This window comes from Vidua chalybeata, chromosome 14, assembly GCF_026979565.1.
Source record: "Vidua chalybeata isolate OUT-0048 chromosome 14, bVidCha1 merged haplotype, whole genome shotgun sequence".
NCBI lineage: Eukaryota > Metazoa > Chordata > Aves > Passeriformes > Viduidae > Vidua > Vidua chalybeata.
This window is the reverse complement of record NC_071543.1, coordinates 3,331,326-3,348,033: the sequence shown is the minus strand read 5'-3', so window position 1 is coordinate 3,348,033 and position 16,708 is coordinate 3,331,326. Positions and strand designations below refer to the sequence as shown.

General features: G+C 46.2%; 1 protein-coding gene and 1 long non-coding RNA gene across 2 annotated transcripts in view; one reads left to right on the top strand and one right to left on the bottom strand.

Annotated features, from left to right (window-relative positions):
* The window catches only part of LOC128794988 (vascular endothelial growth factor receptor kdr-like), a 124,961-nt gene that overhangs the window by 52,141 nt on the left and 56,112 nt on the right, over nucleotides 1–16,708 (top strand). Inside the window, exons 6-10 of the mRNA XM_053955332.1 lie at nucleotides 878–1,014; nucleotides 2,417–2,576; nucleotides 3,346–3,463; nucleotides 5,680–5,855; nucleotides 16,260–16,410. Coding sequence (XP_053811307.1) covers nucleotides 878–1,014; nucleotides 2,417–2,576; nucleotides 3,346–3,463; nucleotides 5,680–5,855; nucleotides 16,260–16,410 — 742 coding nt within the window. The remainder of the gene's footprint in view (nucleotides 1–877; nucleotides 1,015–2,416; nucleotides 2,577–3,345; nucleotides 3,464–5,679; nucleotides 5,856–16,259; nucleotides 16,411–16,708) is intronic.
* LOC128794993 (uncharacterized) overlaps nucleotides 2,668–16,708 on the bottom strand; it is a 121,720-nt gene continuing 107,679 nt past the window's right edge. The window contains exon 5 of the long non-coding RNA XR_008433348.1: nucleotides 2,668–3,240. This is a non-coding gene — a long non-coding RNA (uncharacterized LOC128794993). The remainder of the gene's footprint in view (nucleotides 3,241–16,708) is intronic.

The window sequence follows — 16,708 nt, the reverse complement described above, 5'->3', positions numbered from 1 at the left end:
CCTCACTACACTGCTAATTCACCTCTTTGCATTATATAGATTTTCTCTTGGTGATTTACTACACCATTTCCCTTGGATTTACAGCTGAGCTTCAGCTCATAATTAAAATCTGAATTTGAAGCAACTAAACATTAAATTTTTGAGTGCTAGGCATTTGTATGAAACCAAATAGAATTTATTTTTCTTTTGTTTTCCATGTGTGTTCTCTATCTCCTCATATATCTTCTATTTACTTGGACTTCATTCCCATTAGCTCATGGCATCTTTCTATACAATCAGCACTCAGCTTTGAACAACAGGCTGGTAAATTTGTGTGGCAGCCAAACAGAAGTCCTGCAAATCTCTCTCTTTCTCCTTTTTATTCCTTGTTGGAGTAATTTTTTATTAAAATCATGAATGCAAACCTACAAAACCTCTTAGGCCATCCCTCTGCAGCTCAAACAGACCCAGGAAATCCCTTTTTGTTGTGTGTTACTGTCAGTGGCCAGCTGTGGTTTTGGTATGGGCACCAAAAACTGATGAAAGTTCAGAGCTGATGTATTCAAGGCATTGATAAATGTGTAAGAGCAAGACTTGGGGATACCATTGGGGGATTTGGATTTGGGGATCCCATTCAGGAAGGAAAGGGAGCTGGGCAGGACAGGGCAGGAGAAACACATCTCATGTCCAGCAAAAGTGGATCCTCTCATTTTGAGGCTCTCCAAAGGAAGAGTCACCTTTGGAAACTCTTTTCTGTGGAGCTGATGAGAGGGTTGGGGCCATGGCACATGGAAAAGCAGCCATTCCTGACTGTGTCCATGGGAGCCGGGATCCACTGGTGGATCCCAAACTGATGCAGGGAGTGCTGCTGGTCACAGCTTTGCCTCTTCCATTGCAGAGGGCAGAATACAGAACCTGGCTCTGAAGGCAAGTGCCAAAAAGCTACTGGTTGGAGAAACTCTCAAGCTGGAGTGCAAAGCAGAGACCTTCATCAATGGGCGCATCGAGTTCATCTGGACGTGTCCCCGTGGCACAGTGAGTGCATGGAATCCCCTGTTCCTAAAATTCACAGGGCTGAGAAAACCTAATTATTACTTATTCTGAAATTATCCAACCATTTATAAGCCTATAATTGACTGAACTTTGTGTTTGGATGAATCTAAAACATCTCTGCCCTACTTGAACCTGCAGATTAAACTGCAAACCTCACTAAATAAACTCTGGCAAGAAAAGCCAGGAGTGTTTCCTTCTTTTTGGGAAGAAAAACTCCTTAATTTCTTCTGTCTCAAAGTGACAAGTCTGAAATTCAGGTTGTAAGCTGTCAATCTCCCCATCTATTTTGGTATTTATGAAGTAGGAAAAAGCAAAGGAAAACACAGCTGAACCTGTGGAAATCGTCCCCAAAGAATGAAATGTAAATTCTGAGTCTTGAGCTTTCTGTGAGTGCCAAATTTGAAGCAGAAGTAATTAAGAGACTTAACATTTGAGGTGCCAAAGCCTCTCACTTCTCCTGAAAAAAACAAAACAAAACAGAGGGGGATCATTTCCCAAATCAGTTCATTTGTCTGAGAGTCTATTCTTGGGTCTGTTTGGTGCTGAGAATTTAAAAAAATTAGGTTTTTTTTCTTTCTAGTTCAGCAAAATGTGCATTGTAAAAAAGCATCTAAGCCTTTTGGGAAGGTGTAAAATGTGATTCATAAAAACTGATTAATTTTGAATTGTTTCCTTAAAAAAAAAAAAAAGTCTGAGTTTGTTTCAGTGAGGAAACTACAGGAAATATAATGTAGAATTTATAGAGGTCCAAGCAGTACAGTGTTACTGAATGAATTTGGTTTCTTGAACTCCATGTGGTGGAAAAGATTAGTTTTCCTATGAACTCTCCTTATATTTCTAACATTAGAAATGTAAAACTTCTTGGCCAAATCTCTGGGACCAAAAATCCTATCTAAAGCGATAATGCTTTCTAAAATTCCCCAGGAATTTGCATTGGCACTTGGCTGTCATAATATATTATATTTCTGTCATAATATATTTCTTTTAGAAAGCAGGAGGTTTTTAATACAGAAAAAATACTGACTGTGACCAAAATCAATTTAAAAACCTTCAAAACCAAACCCTCGGAGCACAGCTCTGACCCTGCAGCAGTTGGGATTTGGTCCTGCAGAAGGGCTGGGATGCATCCCCTTGTTTACCTGCCCAGAATTCAGTACAAAGTGCCACATTTCCACTCTGCTTCTCTCTCTTATTAGACTTGATAATGAAACTTCACACAAGAGCTCTTCCTGCTGATCTGCCTTTTATATTATTTATTTCAGTGATGAGGAGATGTGATCATTTTGATAGGAATCACTGCTTTCCTTTACTGGCAGCCTTGGAAAGGGTGAACACAATAATCCAGTTTAGGCTGCTTTTTGACCCTGTTTTTTGTGACTCCCAGCACCCTCACCCCAGGAGAACAATGGACAAGAGTGATGTCGTGTACAAAGCCGACAGCAGCCTAGTAATTGAAAATGTCACCATGGAAGATGGGGGCCTGTACATCTGCAGGACATTCAATGCCACCAGGCTGGAGGCCAATGTCACTGTCACTGTGTATGGTGAGTGCTGCAGCCAAACCAGGATGGACCAGGAACCAGCAGTGTTCAGCTTAGAGGATAATGCCAGGCTGTAAAATCTGTTGATTGAAATGGCACTAGGGAGAAAGTCAACCATTAATCATCTATAACCTCTAATTAGTCAATGAGAGTCGGCTCCCATGTCTTCAAACAAATTCAAGAGGTACATTTAGATGGGATATTGGGAAGGAATCCCTCCCTGGGAGGGTGGGCAGGCCCTGGCACAAGGTGCCCAGAGCAGCTGGGGCTGCCCCTGGATCCCTGGCAGTGCCCAAGGCCAGGTTGGACACTGGGGCTTGGAGCAGCCTGGGACAGTGGGAGGTGTCCCTGCCCATGGCAGGTGTGGGAATGGATGGGCTTTAAGGTCCCTCCCAACCCAAACCATTCTGGGATTCTGTGATGTCTGAGGGAGCCGAACTGTTTGAAAAAGCTGGTGCCAATTGTGGTTGCTGAGATCCTGGAAAATCCATCCTGTGGGTTCCACATGGACAAGAGATGCCCCAGGCACTTCCCATACCAATCCAGGGGCGATGCAAGTGCACTCGGCTTTCCACGTGAGTTCCTTCATGTGGGAACAGCCCTTCGTGGCTGAGGCTGGGCTTCACGGGGGAGCTGAGGAAACTGATCCATTTGGTTCTGTGCAGGTCTGTATTGGAAAAAATCCCAAGTGGGAACAAAGCAGTCACAGGTGTGAGCTCTGTGCTGTGGCAGAGCTGCCATTCCAAGTCTCCCTGCTCATTTCTCTTCCCAGAAAAGCCCTACATCACGGTCTCACACAAGAAAGGGCCTTACTACGAGATTACCGCAGGACACAAGTCCCTGAAACTGGCTGCCAAGGTGGATGCCTTTCCTCGGCCCACTGTCACCTGGTGAGTGCCCCCAGCAACAGCAGGAATGCCTGAGCTCCTTTAGGAATCCTGTCTGGAATAGATCACCACCATTCCTCACCACACAGGTCAGGGATGGGAGCTGGGAGTGCTCAGAGCTGTGGGCTGAGCTCTGCTGAGGAGCTGTGGCTCTGCTCTGGGCTCCTGAGCTCTGGGAGGCTGGGCCAGCCACCCCTCATTCCCAGGTATTATCATCATTGCTTTAATTGAAGGGGTGGGAGCACAGTTGGGCTAAAAACGATTTATTGCTCAAATAAACATCAGTCTCAAAGGCCAGGAGATACAAAAGAGCAAGCAGTTGGCCACAGCTCACAGTAGTCACAAGCTCTTTGTTACAAGACTATATAGAACTTTCTGATCCATTGGACAGTTGCCACAAAGTTTATTTTGCTTTCTAACCTATCATCTTTACTCACTTCTGCTGCACTGTGGATACTTTTATCCAGTGGCTAAAAGTACGCACAGATGCTTCTATTATAACATCTAAACTCTCAGCTTACTCTATACAATTATATTACTGCACTATAAACCCTTCACCATCTCACCCAATACAGTTTCTTACTTACTTAAGAAATATTCTTACTTACAACTATAGAAACATACGTTTATTGGTTTTCTGCTTAATGTCTGTGTACTTTATTTTTACATCAATCCAAGCTTCTCCCAAGGCTGCAAATCAAACCCTTCAGTGTCTGTGGAAGTTTCTATCATTCAATTTCCCACACCCAACTGTGTTCTTCTCCTAGCCATGCCAAAAAGGTCCCTGAAGGAAAAAAAGTGTGTTTCACTTTCCCTGGACACAGAATGATTTGGGAGATCCACGGAGAAAGCTCTCAGGGAAGGGTTTCCTGCTTATCCCCAGCAGTGGTGGTCAATTCTGCAAGGGGGCAGGGGCTAACAGGAAAAGGACATATTTTTAATATAAGAAATTGTTTCTCTCCAGAACTTTTAAATAATGTCCTCCAATCCTGTGCCAGCAGATCCTTGCAGTGAATCCTCCTGAGCAAGCTAAAGGCTCCACCAGGAGTGCAATGGATCTGCTAAAGAGAAGGGGCAACCAACAGCAACTCCAGAAGATATTCGAGTCTCTCTTTACCCTTTCATCACTTGTCCAGTCTCCTGCTCTGTCTCTAACGACCCCATCCAGTGCCTTTTACATCTTCAACTGTATTAAATCCCATGGGACAGCTGGCAGGGGCATGCCTGTCCTGGCAGAGAAGATGGCATTTCCCTGGAGCACCTGCCCTCAGCCAGCTTGAGAGCATGGCAGGCAAAAAAGGATGCTCAGGGCTGGTCTTGCTGCATTTTGTTAGCAGGGAAATAACATGAAATCCTCTAATTTTAGTGGAAACAGTGCCAGGAGGTGTTTTTAATTGCTGTTGTTACTTAGGGATGGGGATGTTTTGGGAGCTGAAATGGGGACCAACCCCTTCTCCCTGCCAAGTCTTTGTTCCTGGGTTCAGCATGGAACTCTTTGGTGGCTGCCTGGGACCACCAGTGCTGCCTTCCCTTGGAGCCCCAGCTGTTGATGTTGGAGGTCTCTCAGGATGGTTGTTTTTATGACTGCAAAGGAAGTTTTCAGCATCCTCAGACAGTGGGAGATGCCCCAGCATCCTTCCACCAGGCCCAAAGCTCTGTGTGCGGCAAAGCCTGGCCTATTTCCTAACCATAAACCTGCATGTGGGGGGAGCAGTGACAAGGAGCCTCTTCTGCAGATGCTGCTCTCCCGCCCTGAGGGAATAGTCCAGGCTGGGAATTCCTCACTGACCTCCTTATGGACCAACCTTCTCCAGGTTACAGAGTTTAACTTTTTCAGAAGCAGTAAAGGCCCACAGAGACATCCTGATAGCCAATTCTGCTGAATTAATCTCTTCCTTTAAAACTGACACACATTTTGCTATTCCATGATTTCCAGCTTCATTTGGGGGCACTTAGATCATAGTTGAGCATGTGAGAGGCACTGTTTATTCAGATAAATAAAACACCTTTTTCCTGTGTGGAATGAATCCTTCCCACAGCACTGGAGATGAAAATCAGTTCTGGTGTGGAAGGATAACAGGAATAAATATCCAATCCAAGCAGTGATTCTAGACCTGCATTTCCAGTGCTGGGATGACCCTTTATTTCTCTAATGAGGGTGACAGGGTTTCTGAGGGTTGAAAGGGACATAATGAGCCTTGATGGAACTTCCCAAACAGGTACAAGGATGGCAAACTGATCAAGGACAACCACACCTGCTACGAGCCAGATCCACTGAAATACAGACTGGGAATACGAGATGTGAGACCAAAACATGCTGGGAACTACACCATGGTCCTGAGCAACCCCAAATATGGCCTCTACAAGAACCTCACCATGCAGCTGGTGGTGACAGGTAAGAACTTGTTGTGTATAATTCCTTCTGCTGGGTTAGTTATCCTATTTTGTGTGATCCTGCTGCACCAGTCAGCAGGAATGGGTGGCACTTCCCAGGGTTTAGCACTGCCCAGAGATCACCACCTCCCTCAGGAACCACTGAAGCCCTCATTTCAGCTGCTCTGAGGAGTTGGTGTGACCCTGGGTCATGCAAGTCCCCTTCCCCTGTTCCCTGGGACACTGCACCTCCCACAGCCACAGCACTGAGTGCTGGCTCCACACAGGGAGGTGGAAATGCCTGGAAAGGGCACAAACGTCACATTTTTATAGGAGCTTGGGAGGATATTGAGTAGAGAGGTCTTAGAACTGAGAACAAGTTCCCAAGAGAAGGGCTGGAAGTTTTATCCCTTGAGATTTAAAGGCAGCTTGGGCAAAGCACTGAAGAACATCTGCTGGGACAGGAAGGGTCCCAGTTGAGCTGACGGAAGGAACTGGAGGAGCTGCCCTGACTTTTATGTCTGTCCATCATCCTGCTCCAGATCCATTTTCTAAATCTGTATTTTCTGTTCTGTCACTTCTCTGCTGGCAGCATTTGAGGGACAAGTTCTTTTTCAGGGGAATTTGGAGAAAGCCATGGTGTGCACTGAAGCGGGTTCACTTGCCACAGAGGGAAAATAGATATCGGAATGCCATTTATTAGCCTCCCTGGGTGGATAATGCAGGGCAGAGCCACATTGTCTCTTTGCACATCCACTGCCTCTTTTAATCCATTGAATTTGGCAACAGAGATTGAATTATGAGGCCAAGTAGGAGGTCAGCAAAAGTTAGCTCTGCTTTCCCTCTGTATTTTCCACTTGGGCAGTAAGTAGTTACTGAGACAGGTTTGCTCTCTTTTCTGGGGTGAATTCTTCTTACCCTCTTTACACTTAAACTATTCTCAATTGTCCAATTTTTATGTACTTATGTATTGTTTCTTCCAGCAGTTGTGTTTTTCTCATTTCACCTTTCAGAAAGGAATAATGCCTAAAAAATAGAGAACTTGTCACTTGGGTACATCTGACCTATTAAAAATGTTAAATAAGATATGATAGCTTAAAAACCTGAAATAAGACATAAATTAATGTGTGATTTAGGAGAGGAGGGAGCCAAGAACATGTTCATGGTCAGGTCCTGCAGCTCAGCTGAGCAGGAGGAACGTGTTAAGCTGCATAATTTGTCCACTGGAGGTTGTTTTTCCACACAATGGTTTTTCCTCTTCAGAGAACGGAAACGTTCAAAGGAAGAGAAAATTAAGAATGATAATAAACTATCTTGTCAAGGTAAATATTGGTGTTTGCGTGCAGAAGGGAGCGTTTCCTTGAGGAGCCGCCGCTCCCCAAACAGGCAACCAAAAACAAACAAAGCCTTCTTCTATCAGCAAGAGGCTATTTCAGGATGAAACCACACCAGCACAAGCTTTTCATGTCCATGGCGTGCCCAAGCTTGGGGCATCCCATCCCTCACACAGTGCTGCTCATCCTCAGCCTTTCCAGGGGTCAGCTCAGCAAAGGCTTCATCAGCAGTAATTATTTAATTGCAACCCCCCCATTCCTGAAAGTCCAGCAGCTGCAGGGGTGCCCCCCGCTGTCCCGTGTTGATGCACAGGAAAACCACAGAGCAAGCGTCCCTTTTCTGGTGACAGGAAGTCAGGAAATGAGAGCAGAACAGGGAAAGACCTGCCCAGGGTGCTGTGGGTGGAAGCTGAGGCTGCAGACAGGGAGGGTTTGCTTGGCTGCAGCAGGATTGGCACCCAGCACCCAGGGAATCCTGCCAGGCTCTTCCCTGCAGCACCCAGGGAATCCTGCCATCCCTGCCAGGCTCTTCCTTGCAGCACCCAGGGAATCCTGCCATCCCTGCCAGGCTCTTCCTTGCAGCACCCAGGGAATCCTGCCATCCCTGCCAGGCTCTTCCCTGCAGCACCACCCTGATGTGCTCTGTGTGAAACACTCAGCCCAGGAGATACTAATTTTACTGAGATTCATGTGAATAGAGCCCAAAAAGGGTAAAATGGGCTCTTGACGCTGCTCCAGACTGCCCTCTCTCTTGTGCTTCCCATCAGAGGGCAGGGACAGCTTTTTCAGGAGCTGCTTTTTCAGATCTGGGCTTTCCTTTCAAGTACACTCTGAAGCTCCAAACGGAAAGCAGATTGGAATTCTTCCCTTAACTCTCCACAAATAACCTGGCACTTTATCTCCAGCCATCATGACTGATACCTGGGTATCACACCTGAATAGATTAAATTGCTTGGAGTTTCAGCAGACTCAGAGACAAGAGAAGGAGACCAAAACACACTTTGTAGCCCCTTTCTGCAGGGATTATCTGAAAGAAACCACCTCTGAGCTGGAGGTGTGATTAATGTCTCTGCTCAGAACGAGAGGCAGCCTGCAATTACTGAAACTGGGATTTGAACACAGGGATTAGTGGAGTTGATGGAAAAATCCTCTTGGGCTTCAAGTGGGCAAGTGGGTGGAGTATCAGTTTGGCATCAAGTCTAAAAGGTGGAGCCTGCACCTGATCAACCTCCTGCTGAGTAATAGCCATGTACCCTGAGAGTGAAGAGCAATTTCTGTTTGAATAACAGCATTGCTCCCCAAATCCAGGGCCAGCCTTTCATTTCAGAGGTGAATCTAAGAAAGGGAGTGAGTTCTGATCCACACTGTTGAAGAGAAGAGGGAAAATTACATAAGCAGACTTTGGAATGAGGAGAGAAATGCCATTTGAATGTTTTCTGTTGCTGCATGGGGACACTGCAGTGCAGAAATTATCAGTAATCATACAGCCCCCTCTTCTGAGAGTCTCTTCACAGCAATCCATCATTAATGTGCCCCAGGTACTCAGCTGGCACTCAGCGTGCTGTGACAAAGGCATCAGCTGCATTTTTGGGCTGGGTGCAGAGGAAGTTCAAAGTTTAAATTGCTGTGAATTGTTTTGCACAAACAAAGTATAAACAGCAGCAGGGCTCGACCTTCAGATTGCTCTGTATTAATTTTGTCAGTGTGTTTTATTCACTAATAATGGCAGCAGAGGAGAACCCTTTAAGCAGGATGAGAACAAGATCAGAAGTGCCCTGCCTGAGCCCTGTGGGCAGTGTCTCTCCTGACCTCACTGCTGCAGCTTTCCTTGGAGTCACTTCCTGGGTATTTGATTGGGAGAAATCCCAGAGTTCTGCCCCACTGCGGGCACAGGGTGTTTCACTCCATGGGAATGAGTCAAATATTAGGAGCTATTTCCCCCAAAGTTCGATTTGGCCACAAAACTGAGGAGTACCTGCAGGGGGATCAAGTGGAGAGGGAGCAAAATGGGCAAATAACTCCAGAGCTGCAGGGTGGGAACTGAAAGGATAAGGTCCAGCAAGGAGCTGCCCAGCCTGGAGGAGAATAGTGCTGCTATTCCAAAAATGCCTCTGTAAGAAGTGGCTTAGTTGTGCCTCTGGTCACCCCTGCTCTCACTGCAGCTGGAATTTATTCTTGCAGGAGCACATATCTCTGTGTGGAGTCACCTTGGCTCATTGTAGGACTCAGGTCCCCAGGAGGTAGCTGATTGCATTTTCATAACACTCCTTCTTTACATATTTACACATCAAACACTGTCCAAGAAGCGGCGGGTTGCTGTGATTTTGTTTTGTTTGATTAAATTCTTACTGAGAAAAGCTTCAAGAAAATAATGTCCTGAAGAATTTGGAAGGGAGGGAGCAAAGAGAAGGAACAATCCTAGCAAACAGCTGGTGGCTGAAAATCTGAGCCAGCCAAGGAGGAGAAATGTGGAAGAAAACAGTTATTCCGGGCTGGAGTGCAAAGCAGTCTCAGAACAAAACATAAACAATGCTCTCAAATCTATTTCTGGGCAAGCAGACTGTGTTTCATCCTCACCCTTGTCCAACTCATCTGCATCCATCAGGGCTCCTGCTGAGCCCTTTTGGAGCAGCCAGCATGCTCTGGCCACCACCTAGGAAGTGAGGAGAGTACTGAAGCACAAGTTAATTCAAAAGTGGGATGAATAAGCTCCTTCACCACTTTGCCTTTCTTCTTTGTCCCAAAGTTTCTCTCCTGTGCTCCCTCAAGGGTCTTCCAGCAAATATTGCTTTGGGTTTCAGCTGCTCCAGCCAACTGAAGTTGCATTCCCTCATAGAGTCCTTGATCCCCCAAGCTTGTGTTGCATCTCTAAGAAAAGCAGGATTAAGGGCTAGAAATAACCTCCACAGCAGGCAGCAGAAACTCAGGCTCCTGTGAATTCCCCCTCTCCTGGGAAGGGCTGGAACAAAAGGGGTGCAGGGTACTGCTCACACCTTGATTTGTTACCAGGCAGGACCAGCTCCACAGCACTGAATGATGCACATTGCCCTACTCTGTAGTCAGGCCAGCTCTTCATATTTCGGTTTAAAAATCAAAGGCAGTTCTGTGCTTGACCTTCCTTGGCTCGCAAGGGATGAGTGGACATCAAAGAAGTCCCCAGACAAGTCCCCAAAGCCAAGAAATATGTGGTGGAGAACAAAACCCCATCACCTCCCCCAGAGGAGAGCAGGGATAGGGGAAGGAGCCTTGGGGACAAGGTCAATGCATCTGGGCTATGCCAGGGCAGAGGAAGATTTCTTTTAGGGTGGAGGATCTCAGCTCCAGCCAGTGCAGGACACAGGGGACATCCCACAGTCCCTTGTGTGTGGAAGGGTCACTGAAATCCCTTAGTGAACCCTGAGAAAGAATTTTTTTGGATTCTTGGTGAAATCCAGTTGATGTTCAGCTGAAGGACTGAGCCACACAAATGCTGTCCCTTCCCCAGGGCCCTGCCAGGACTGGGTTTCCTTTGTGGAGCACATCCAGCTCCTGCCCAGCTCCTTGGAGGATGAGCCACTCAGGAGAAGTCAAAACAGAAAATAGAATTTTCCACCTCCTGGGCCAGCCGAGTTAACTAGAAATCCCAAAATAAAACCCATCCAGCCACTGTTCCAAAGTGTTTCCAAGTCCAAGGCTTTGCTTTCCTCCTGGGTTCTGGGAGCAGTGTCTGTAGCCCAAGGATGCAGGACACGGTGCTCCAGTCCATGCTTCCAGCCCTTTCCTGCACATTTATGAACAAATCCTGAAGAGTTTTCTCCCTGATACTATCCAAACCTGTACACTTGCAGCTCCCAGGAGAGCCCCTGATGAAAAAGTCAGATGAGCTATTTTCATTCTGCTGGAAGTGGCCAAAGCAATTTTAGGAAGAGGAAGGTGGGGGCCTGCTGGAGCTTGCCAGAAGGATCTGAAGCATTCAAGTCACGTCTTTGCAGCAGCAATCTTGGTCTGACAGCCCCTAAAACCCACAGTGAGGGGGGAAGTGGCAGCTCGTGCTTCCTATGCTGTCCCTCAGCCAACTTTGCAGGTACATTAACTGATTTTTGGAAAGCAGGCAAAGGGGACAGAGAGAAAAATCCTGGAAAACTGCCTGCTCTGCTTAAAATGAGCAGTTCTTCATTATTCATTTCCTTCTGAACTCTGTAAGAAATAAGATGGGGAGAGACAGATGAGAGAAACCCATTTTTTTGCCCCAAAGCTGCATTGGAGGTAAATGACAGCTCTGACTGGAAAAGGGATTTCTTCCTGCTCTAGGAAGACAGAGACATCCACAGGTCAGAAAAACCTACTCTAAGCACAAGTCACCAGTACCCAATTCCCACTAACACTGAATCTCTGATATCATTTGTGTAATTCAATTGCCCAGACTCAGCTGCCCCCTTCTGTAGTAAGACCACTAGCTTCTCTGAGTTACTCCCTACCTTAGCTCTAGGTCAGTCATTAAACTGACACCTGGCTGATCCTCCTCAGTTCAATCCTGATTTTTTTTTTAAGTGGTATTTTTGAAAGGTCTGTAACTAAAGTCAGAATATGGGTGCCTTTTGTTCCCATACCTCTAGGTGCTATTTTATTTCAATTAATATGGCACTGCAAACCAAGCTGCCATTTTAACACCAAAATTCCTTGTGGGGCAGGTCAAATTCCCTGTAATTTTTCTTAATATTTGTTCCTCCAGGATCCAAGTGCCTGCTTCTCTCCCAGCCCTGGCATTCCCAGTCCATTCCAGAGGGTCACAGTGGAGCAGCTGGAGATTAGGCAGGGGCACAATCCTGTCCCTAATTCTATTCCTGGCTCTGGTGTCCCACAGAGAGATTTTGGGCACTGTTTTCAGCTGTTTCCTCACAGGTACTGTGGGGACAGGGCCGTGCACCCACCTGAGAGCAGCTCTGGGTGCAGGGCATGGGGAAAACAACCAAACAGCAACAATCAGCCCCAGAAAAGCCCCCAGCCAAAATCAGCCAGGCTCAAACGCAGTGCAGTGGTCAGTCTGAAAACAAAGTGGTTTCAGGTCGTTTCACTCAGTGTTTTTCTTTCTTTCCTTTTAATATAAAAGAAAGGAAAGAAATGTGAAATGAACTCAGACAACTTTGTCATTTTGGGTTTTCCTTCAGGGGGAATTTCACCCTTTCCCAGTCCAAGCCTGCACTAGGAAGTTCTCTCTCTACCTTACAGAATATTCACCTGTATTTTCATTAAGTACTGTACAAACATCAGATAGAAGGCTCCCAAGTGCAAATATTTTTTGGATTTTGGGAATCAGAAAAGATAAATAGAAAACAAGTTGCAGCTCCATCAAGGGTTTTAATGAAGCCTCCTGTCCAGCAAAGTATCTAAGGTTGAGATTAATGCTTCACTGGCCTCTCTATGTTATTTTAATGATGTGCTTAATGTGAAAAGATTTTCTGAAGCAGTTTAAATGGTAGTGGGGAAGGTGCATAAACAGCATTTCAGTCAGAGGGCACTGAAAGGAATGCAAAGTTTCTCTAGAAAATGCAGAGAAACTTTCTCTGTTCTGTCCTCTATATTTGGATGCTCCTTTGGGTGACAGGTGTAGAACCCCTCATGCGACCTGCAAGGAATTTAGAGAGAGAAAAGTCTTGCAGGGGGGTTCATGTCCTAATCCTTGTACATATTATCTGCTCCTAATGCCACAAACTGGAGATAACAGCAGCGAGGAAGGTGAGATTTACATAATGCTGATCAGTTTGAAACCTGCAGTAAGCAGAAGTGCTTTTTGATTGCAATCCCCAGTGCAGCAGCAGCCAAATCTTTAGTTATTCAGGTCAGCTCTCACAGCAGCAATTGCACCTCTGCAAGGCGAGCTGGGGATACAATCACACTTGGAGCCAGAGAGGACGAAAAGCCATTTCTTTGGATACGTTTAAAGCCATCTGCACAGCCCTCCTTCCCCACACAGCAAGGGACCAGAAAGCTTTTAAGGTCTGTTTGGCTTCTGCTTGAGAGAGCTCGGCCTGGGGAGGGCCATGGCCAAGGGCTGGGAGAGGCTGGGGGGAGCAGGTCCTGGGGAGGAGGGGTGGGAAGCCACAGTGGGATAGAGAGGGAAGGAAGGGATGGAAAGAGCTGCTCTGGCAGTGCTGGCAGAGGATTTGTACCCCCAGCCTTGCCCACACTGGGCATGAACAGGGCTAAGGGTTTGTGCGTAGTCCCTGTGCTGCTCAGTGAGCAAATGTGAGAGAGAGAAACTCTGCCGGGTGCACCCTCAGTGATGCCAGACTTTGGGCTCAAAACCCCTCTGCAGGCTGAAGTGAGGGCCTATCCACAGGGGACACTGTGCAGGTGCCAGCCCTGAGGAACCAGCCAGTCTGAGCCAATCCAAAAGGTCAGTCCCACCACAGAAACCAGTTCTCTTCACAACTGTTAGCACAGATAAGATCATGACTGTAGAATTCTGAAAATATGGTATGAGATTGGCAAGAATGCAGGTATACCACAATAGGGATTTTAACATTCCTTTTATACACTCTGCATTACTACAAACCACCAGAGACAATGAAAATTTACGCTAAAGAACTTCTAAACTATTAAAAGCAGGTTTCCATCACCCATGGAGGCAACTGCTGTAAATAGGATTTGGCCCAGCAAGGGGAAGGGCAAAGCTTCAGCTGCCTGCAGGGGCATGGTCAGAGATGAAATGGCCGTGGCAGTGGGCAGGGGGGTGGAAAGGTTTCATCCCAGGAAATATCCCCTGTAAGAGAACCCCACTTTCACCCCCTAAACCCTCAGTGCTCCAGGGCCAGCACCCTGCAGGGGCAGGGGAGCACTGGGGCATGGAGAAGAGCCCTGTCCTTGTTCTGTACAGGTGAGCAGGGTCACCTGCAGGGTCCTGTCCTGTACAGGTGAGCAGGGTCACCTGCAGGGTAACACCACCTCCACCACCCTTTCTGCAGGGGAAAGGCACAGACACTTGGAAAAGTTCTTCAGTCTCTGAATTTGTGCCCATAATCACCACACCCTGTGTTATGTGAAAGAATAGACAGGGAGGCGTTTCCCCTCACATTTAAATAATTGCTTGATCATAAATAATAACTATGTCAATTGATGAATCAGTTGGACTCATTTTAGGTCTCAAGTCATATTTAATAGTGCTATAATTGTGACATGAAGAATTCACTCCTCGCTCATATATGTTCTTGTTAGAGTTGGAGCGAGTTAAATTATTATTTCTTTTTTAGAAGGGCAGTTTAAATGACAGTCAAGCAAGAATATAGAAAATGTCCTGATATACAATGACTGTGATCAGTCCTTGTCTCCCCATGCTCCTTCACACAAACACCAGTTACCCAAGTGTATAAAGCTTTGTGCTTACAGCCCAAACAACAACACTTGAGTAACCTTTCACATAGCACTTGTGTAACCTTTCACACTGAACTTGGAGTCTTTCTCCAAGTGAAATCACACTTGTGAGGTCAGGCCAGCCATGTCAAGCATGGGATCTGAGACTGAAAAGATAATAAAAAATGTGCTTCCCCCTTCAGGGAGAAGTTACAGAATTATTTTTATGATCAGAAATAATTTATTGATGGGAAATGAGATGCTAGGGAAGGAAATTCACCGTTAGTCCCAATAGTTTGTCCTGTGAGTTGCTCAGGAATCTCCAAGCCCGTGGAATCCTATGGCTCAGCTCAATGAGAGCCACACCAAACAGGGGCCAGCATTTGGGTTTATCAGAGGAAATGTTCATCAGGACCTACTGAAGGTCCTTTAAACAGCCCGTGTTTTATGACAGGATGGGACATGACCGAACCTACTCCAGTCAATGCTTCCATGGGGTGGAGAAAGAAAGACTGATGTGTTTTCAGGCACTGGTGAGGTCAGAAGATCTTTCACAGCCTGACCATGAGAAATGCCAAGTAAGAGTCCCAACAAGACATGGGATCAGTCCTCTCCTAAGAGGGCTGGAAGGCAAAAAAAGACTATTAAAAAAAAAAAAAAAAAAAAAAAAAAAAAAGGGAAAGGGCTCAAGATTGATGAGGTGGGCAATAGCTCATATTTACATATCTGGGGCCTCCCTGACAGCAGAAAAAATAAGTTAGCCCAAAAAATAGAAATCTAATCTACATTCACTTCCCAGCTTGTCAGAAGGTCTCGGTGCAGAGCAGCCCCTCTTGGCTGCACAGGGGTGTCCGACAGAGGGACCCCACCAATAAATCTGTTTGATTTCCTGTTATGAGAAGTAGACAAAGAGATATGGCCAGGGATGGGCAGAGCTGTCTGCACAAGGGAAGAGCCTGTGCTTTCACCCCAGACTCAAACCCACCCTGTCCGAGGTTAGTGAAAGTTCAGTTCACTTTGGGGCTTTTTTCCCGTTATGTCTCCTTTTCGTGCCTTCCCGTGGGAGCTGGAAGGAGACAGGACAAAGCATTTCTTTCCTGCTGGCAACGAGCAGCCCTGAAAGTGTCACAAAAAGTTTGCTCTTGAGAGATTTCCAGTCTGAGGGTGTGATCTTGAGGCCCCTCCAGATGTGAGTAATGCTGTGACATTTTTAATGGCATTCACTGTGGCTGGTGAGAATTTCTTGGCATTTCTCTCCAAGTGTTTTCCCAACACCACTCCTTCTTCACTCTCTTCTCCCCTCCATCCAGTGCATGTTACACATACACAGAAAAGGAAAGACTTCAGGTGAAAAAGATGTTTTTTTCCCAAAGCCCTGAGGACCTGGTGACTTTCAAGCAGCTGCTTGAAAAGGTTCCTCTCAGGAAGGGATATCAACCCTCTAATTCCATTTGCCCACAGTCCAGGACTGATCCTGATCCTGAAGCCAAGACGTGACCAAGAGATGTTCCATGGCATGAATTTGCCAGCAGGTCCCCAACAACACTGGAAAGGGATTAGGATGAATGTGGTAGCATTGCAACGTGTTTTGTGAAATACCACAACCAACACCATTGTTTCTGTGAAGGAATATTTTCAGAATTGCTGGGAATTCCCCACAACATCAGGAGCCTCACTGGATCATCACTTCTCCCAGCAAAATGTTTCAAAACCTTCTATGGATGTAAATTTGCTCATTTGAATTTTGTGGGTTTTTTCTTTAGAGAGACCCAAGATCTATGAAAAGGAAACAGATTTTGATAAGGTTATGAAGGTGGAATTGAGAAGCAAACACAAAGTCCAGTGCACAGCAGGTGGGAATCCCGAGCCCAGGATGGAGTGGAAGTGGCAGCCCTGCAGCCTCACAGACACCGTGTAAGTGACTTCCCTATGAATTGTTGAGTATTTCCAGTCTGGTTTTCTTTCCACTCCATCCTAATTATCTGAGCTAAAATCACAAGCAGAGTGAAGATCTCCAGGGTTCTGAGCTCAGCTGGCGTCTGGTTGTGTTTGTGCACCTTGTGTATTACCTGAATTGTGTTAAATAAGTTTGAAGTGACTAAAGATCATTGAATTTTCCTTTACCTTGACCAGCAATGCCCCTCTGACTTTCCCTAGCCCTGTTGAATGCTGTGACTATTTGACAAAGGAAAACCAGCAGGATTTGTGGGCA